Genomic DNA, 6,334 nt, shown 5'->3' on the forward strand with positions numbered 1-6,334 from the left:
CATTGTCCTAACCCTCTAAACAAAGCCTTTACATTGAAATACTTAGCATTTTTATGACGCATTTCACCTTTGAAATGCGTTACAAATGCGACTCCCTTGACAACAGAGAATGACAGTAAATGATCTGCGTTCCAACACTGGCATTAAAGATGTATATTGCCAGTGATTGCTGACATACAGAGGTGCATAGAGGAGCAGGGCTTTTTTGTGGAGCATGTGATGATTTAGATTCATATTATCTTAATGAGATAACTCTAAGGCAAATGTTATCAGAGATAACAGAAATTTCCAAAGTACCATAAATAAAAAATACCTAGAAAATGGGGAGCTAAAATATAATAAATGCCAACTGAAGAACAATTGCATACATTCACAATGATGGTGAAAGGTTATTAAAAGGAAAAACTAGGACTATGTCAAAAACTTGAGAATCTGCAAATTAATTTCCACGATGACAACTTAAAAACAAAAAACTTTCCTGCATGTTCTATTTTATGCATACAAAAATAGAAAACGACAGCCTGAAATAGAATGTTCTATAAACTACAAAAATCCAGAGACTAATCTGAAAAAGTTTGTTGTACAGTTTCTGGCAACCGCAAGTGTCCAAAGCACACAAGGAAACTGTGCCCCTACATGTGCAAACAGGCACCTAGATTATCAAAGGTGAACGTACATGTGACAAGGGACAGAAATCAAACACTGTAGAGGAAAAACCTTCGGCATTCACAAGAATATTCTAACAGTCTTCTTTTTCCTAAACGCCACAGCTACATATATGGATAATTCTTTTTCTATGATATCTGAAAAACAGCTGGAATAATGCAAACTCTCTGCACCTTGCCAGCATTCTCCCTTTGGCTCTCTTTAGTGAGCTAAGGTCCTCATCTGATTCACAGCTGCCATTAGCATCACGTTTAAACTGTGCCAGCTGCTTTTTTTTCTTTTTTCCTTTAAAGAAGCCATATCCATCCTATGCCTGTCTCCAAATTACAATAATTTTAAATGGATGAAACCTACAACCATGAACATGCTCAGAACACAGAGCTGGCACAGAAGTTAATTAGAAGTTAACTTAGAAGTTAATTTCCAAGTGTTATCAATAAATTAATGAGAATGATACCAGCCAAAGTTTCACTTCACTAAAATCAGCACTGGCCCTCAAAGCCTAGGCATGAGCTCACCATAAAATGGATTTCCCAGTTCTTTGATGCCATCTGCTGGATGCTTCTCATTATAGATCAAACTCCATCACTACTAACTCAGTTTTAAACTGGAAAGAAGTCTTTCACATTTCATTTATTTTATAATCATGAACATAAAATGCATTGGTTGCTTTACTCTACACTCAAGATACCAGCACCTCTTGAGACTGTAACCTTGTGTTACTGTGCTTTCAAACTGCACTTTCCTGAAAGAGTTTTGGACTAAGAGCTACACTCGAGAAAGCAGAATAAGGCAGACTTAAGCCACCTAAATTCACAATACTCCTATCAGTTGCTATTAAATAACTGGTGACCTTCTTCTCATGTTAGCATCCAAAATAACAGCTCTGGGTCAATCGAGAACTGCTCCAAGTTGATCAATGCCAAACTCCTGCCTAACTCAGAAAACTGCAGAGGTTCAGAAGTTATGTACAGGAACAACTGTATCTCCTTGAAGGTCTAACACACTTGTTTTGCTCCAAATGCTGGCTGGCAGATAAAGCAGCAGAGTTGCCACGGTTACCATAAATCCATTTTACCTAGAAGAATAGCATAAGTAGTCACTTGTAAAGGAAGAAAGGGGGCTGAGGGGGGTGAAACTAACAACAATGACAACATAACCTCTTTGCTAAGGCATAGGCTTGAATTAGAACTGGCATCAGTTCAAAATCAAAGTTAGAAATCTGTAGTTACAGCCCAGGTATTTGTACACACATCCAGCAGCAGAAGTGTATGAACTGTTGGAATGCTATTGAAAAGAAAGTTAGGAAGTGCCGGGGCTAAACAGAACATTAGCTCGGCTTCCTAGACTTACAGCCTTCAGGTGATTTATATCGTATGTAATACAAGTGCTTGTGTTGGAGTATTAGATCCTCTCTGCTGAATACCATCTTCACTAATTTCTGTGCTAAAATTGATCTGAAACATTTATGATCTTACATAAACAACCACGTGCATTACAATGCTGTAATCTGGAAATAACTGCATCGGTGAGATCCTTTCTCAGGTGTACTGAAAACAAAGTTCTGTATCATTCCTTAGTTCAAAGAACTATTTCAGCAGTAGAAAACCAAAAGTGTTGTTTTTTCTCCAATGTTCACAGTTGAAAAAGAGCTACTACACAACTGAGACATAAGTAGGAATTAATCACTTTATAAAAATACACCTCATACTCTGAGCCTTTATATTAAAAGAATGATAGTAGATTAATATTTGGCTACCTGAATTTTTCTCTGTCCACAGTGTTTTAGAGAATAGATTAAAAAGATTATTTAAATATGCTAAAAGTTAATTGTTAAAAAACGAAGTCATACCAAACAGAAATGTACATGGAACAATATATTAATATAAAGTGGACAAAAGACCATAAGCAGAATTACAGTGAGACAATTAAAGTGAGAATTTTTTAAAGAATGTAAGAAGTGAACAATTAAAGGCATTTAAAGATTGCATTTAAAGATTACATTCAACTCCACACAGTGATGGAGGCATAATTCCAGGGATTGGTGCTGACATAGCAACAGCATCTATGAAAAATTCCAGCACTAATTCAGTATATAAACATGGATTTAGAAAATGATTGTTGAGGAAAATTTAAAGAGGTTAAGACTCACCATTCTGACTTACATCTTTTGTTGTTCCCAAATATACAGTAGTAAATGACTGAATAAGACTGTGGTTCCAAAAAGTATTTCTTCAATACCAACACGAGCTTTAAAGAGCCCTCCTTCCTCCCCTGTCAACTTGTGACGTTGTGCAGTGAGCTAATAGGGTTTATGCAGCTGTCTGTGAAATGACCGAGGCACTGATCTTTCTTGGAAAAACAAAACAGCCCAGGGCTGTGCTTGATTCCCTTATCCAGTTTATTCTTTGGCCTCAAAACATTTGAGCTAAGATTGAAAGACAAAGGATAGATTTAGTATTTCCAGGAGAACTGCTCAGACTAGGTTAAGCAGCATCACAGCTGAATTTGAAATCATGCCCTAAATATTACAGAGAAACAAAGTCAATACAGTGCAAATCAACAATTACCCATTTCCATTGTTTTTATATTTTTCAAGTATTTTCATTAGCTGAAAAACAAGACCAAGGAAACTACAATATGTGCCTGACTTTATTACTTTAATAAACAATGCATATATTCCATTCTTGGTGCTTTATCAACAGTATGAAGCTAATGCTTTCCTGAACAAATAAATAACTGCAATAACCAAAATATGAAAGCTCTCATTAAATAGGTGGAACCCAAGACAGGAAAGTTAAAAAAAGAAGTGGAATTTTTAAAAATGTTATTGGAAGAGAAGAGCTATCAAAATATTTAATAAAACAAGGAAAAGGTTTATGATATAGTTAAAGAACCTTTAACTGTCCTCAGCCTCAAGATTTATGTTATTTCCAAACTTTGCATAAAGCTGAACTTTCAGGTCAGATAACACTCTCTGAATTGATTCCACTCGAGATTCTAATGCTTCAATTTCTTCTTGTAAACTTTTCTGAAAAAGAAAAAAAAAAATCATCTTCTTATGTAGAGCAAGCAAAGTCATATTTGCCAGCAATATATAAATGATTAAAAGGTACCTCTTTACCAATCTTTTGTCAAGACACACTGTAAGCCTTACTAGAGAGCCAAACAAAACTTAATATGACTTGGTATACTGACAGTCCAATTATGAATTACTGTTCGTGCATGTCCCCCTTCCCAAAATCATATATCAAACATAAATACACCATATTTTAAGAACTGTACAGGTGAACGATTATATGTTCATAGAACGTTTCAAGAAAGAGATTCTAAGTTACACGAGATTTTGTAGACTAGCTATGAGACAGAACTTTGTGTTGGAAGATGCAAATTCATATGTATTTAACAGTAACTATGATAAGTTATTAGTAATTGCTCTGGGATGAAATCGCATCATGGCATTTGGGTATTGATGAACCATTACAGGACATCAACAAATCAGGTATTTTAAAAAAAACAAAACAAAACAAAACAAAAACACTCAGCTCAGTTATCCCTGACCTAAACAGATTGTTTGTCAAGAGCAAGAAAAGACACAAAGCTAAACCATCAAAAGATTTCTTTGTTGAATCTTGTTGCTGATTTAACAGGCTCCAGATTTGGAAGGAAAATAACATGTGGTATTATATGATATCATATTTAATAAAAGTTGCTCAAGGGATGAACATCCCATTGCAGTGTTTACCACACTACAGTGGCCACTACAGTAAAGGACATTCCTTCTGTGCTGACAAACCTTTGCCTCCTCCAGCATCTCTTGTGTCTCTTCTTGGGAATGGCTAATGAAGACATCTCCAATTTGGTACGGTATCAGAAGTGAATCACCATCATCAAGCATCATGATGTCATCACAGGCATCTTCCAAATTCTGAAGTTGTTTCTATTTGTCAAGACAGGAGAAAGTTGACCACTTTGTCCTACATTAGTTATTTCAACGGATGCACTGTCGTGCTATCAGTTGAACTGGGTAAATCTGCACTTTGGACAAAAATCCCACCTGCCAGTGTATTGGTACATTTAATAAAGTAGTTCTGGAGATATAATTTAGAATAAATATTAAATTCAATGGAATTGTGACAATAGTTAACTCTCATTAATAGAAAAATTAACCATCAAGAAAAGGGAGATAAAGAAAACAAATTTCACTTGTATCTGATATGCAGTCATGAAGGATTTTTTTTTTAATTTTGCTAAAGAACAGAAAACATAGTAGGATAAAAAATGTCAATTTATTATTTCTACTTTTAAAGCAAGTATACCTTTTTAACTTCTATTTCTTCTTTCAGCTCAGTGATCCTGCTAGTATTTCTTGCAAACTTGTTTATTTTCTGTTGATCTTCAAAAGTAACATTGACATCTTCAGCAGCCTGCAAAGATTAGATCCAAATGAAGACTTACATTAAATTTAATCTTACTACAAGACTGTTCCTGCTAAGTTTGTGAAGAATAAATCTTACAGCTACTACATTCTGCTTATACACGATTCCTTAAAAGGCCTCCACAAGGACATCAGCAATATTCACATTTAAGCCAGACAGAGCTAGTAGCTACATGCAATTCAATCCCCAACTATCTACAGCATTCTAATGCTAAAGGCCGTGACCCTGACAGCTCTCTATGCTCATCTGCACACATTTCTCCAAGGTCACTGCCATACACGATGTAGCCTATCTGTGTAAATCTGTCAGTATCGCTTTATGTTAACTAGCTAGCTGTGAGCTGCTATGGGGGAACTTCAAAGCCATGGAAACTGGCTATGGGAGCCTTCACACCCGCAGAACCGGGCCTCACACAGGCTCTCAGCCCACAGAAACGGTACCAGTAGAGGGACCCCCATTTAAAGGGGGTAAAGCCTGTTACCACCTCACAACACCCCGCACGAGCACGGGCCCCATCTCGTGTAACCAGACCCACACTTGCACATTCAACACCACGACTGATGACTCCCACAGCGCTGCGCTAACAACGCCGGGCCCACAGCCGCCAGGAAGGCCTAACCCGTGCCTACAAGCCCCCGCCGTGCCCGGGGACAGAGCCCCCCGGCCACCACAGCCCCGAGCCGGAGCCGGAGACCCCCTAGAATGCCGCAAAGGGTCCGAGAACGGATCCCACACAGCCCAACTCCACTCACCGCCTTCTTCATGGTGGCGGCCATCTTGGGGGGCTGCACCACTCACCCTTCCCGCAGAGGAGAGGCGCGGCGGCCGGCAAAGCGAGTTAAAACGAGAAAACCGCCCGACAGCGGCGAAACGACGGAGCTTGGGGCTTCACACCCTCCTCTACAGCCCTCACAGCCAGCCGGATGCCCGTAGACAGAGCACGGCAACGCTCAATCCTGCCTCCGCTCGGCACTTGGTACGTCCCGCAGCACGGCAAGGGGAGCTGACGAGGAACCAAGGCCGGGGCCGGGGCATGGCCACGGCGCTGCCGCCAGGGGGAGCCGGGAGAGGGCGCCGGGGGCCGCCGGCCCGCTCCCCGCAGCCAACCCCGCTGCCCCTTGCTGGAAGAGGCCTTCGAGTTCAAGTCTTTAAGGAGGGACTTTTTAAGCAGCAATAAATATGTATTTATATTTTCTTAAGCTGAACTGGCTCGTTGGCTGTTTCTAAAC

General features: G+C 39.3%; 1 protein-coding gene across 1 annotated transcript; it reads right to left on the reverse strand.

Annotated features, from left to right (window-relative positions):
• Positions 1-3,300: 3,300 nt before the first annotated feature.
• Positions 3,301-6,095, reverse strand: PFDN4 (prefoldin subunit 4). Its single transcript, XM_082773009.1, has 4 exons — positions 5,858-6,095; positions 4,986-5,093; positions 4,463-4,606; positions 3,301-3,697 (listed from the first exon to the last, which is right to left on the reverse strand). Exons 1-4 carry the CDS (start codon positions 5,879-5,881, stop codon positions 3,566-3,568), a joined length of 408 nt encoding a protein of 135 aa, XP_082629135.1. The 5' UTR covers positions 5,882-6,095; the 3' UTR covers positions 3,301-3,565.
• Positions 6,096-6,334: the final 239 nt, after the last annotated feature.

The sequence above is a fragment of the Aythya marila genome, assembly GCF_965140915.1.
Source record: "Aythya marila genome assembly, chromosome: 16".
Taxonomy (NCBI): Eukaryota; Metazoa; Chordata; class Aves; order Anseriformes; family Anatidae; genus Aythya; species Aythya marila.

Excerpts from the sequence above, each read along its gene's own strand:
- PFDN4 (XM_082773009.1), bottom strand. The coding sequence starts at position 5,881 with ATGGCCGCCACCATGAAGAAGGCG. Across the intron at positions 5,094-5,857 it reads CCGCCACCATGAAGAAGGCG|GCTGCTGAAGATGTCAATGT; the intron begins GTGAGTGGAGTT and ends TAATCTTTGCAG. Across the intron at positions 4,607-4,985 it reads AAGAAATAGAAGTTAAAAAG|AAACAACTTCAGAATTTGGA; the intron begins GTATACTTGCTT and ends CTTGACAAATAG.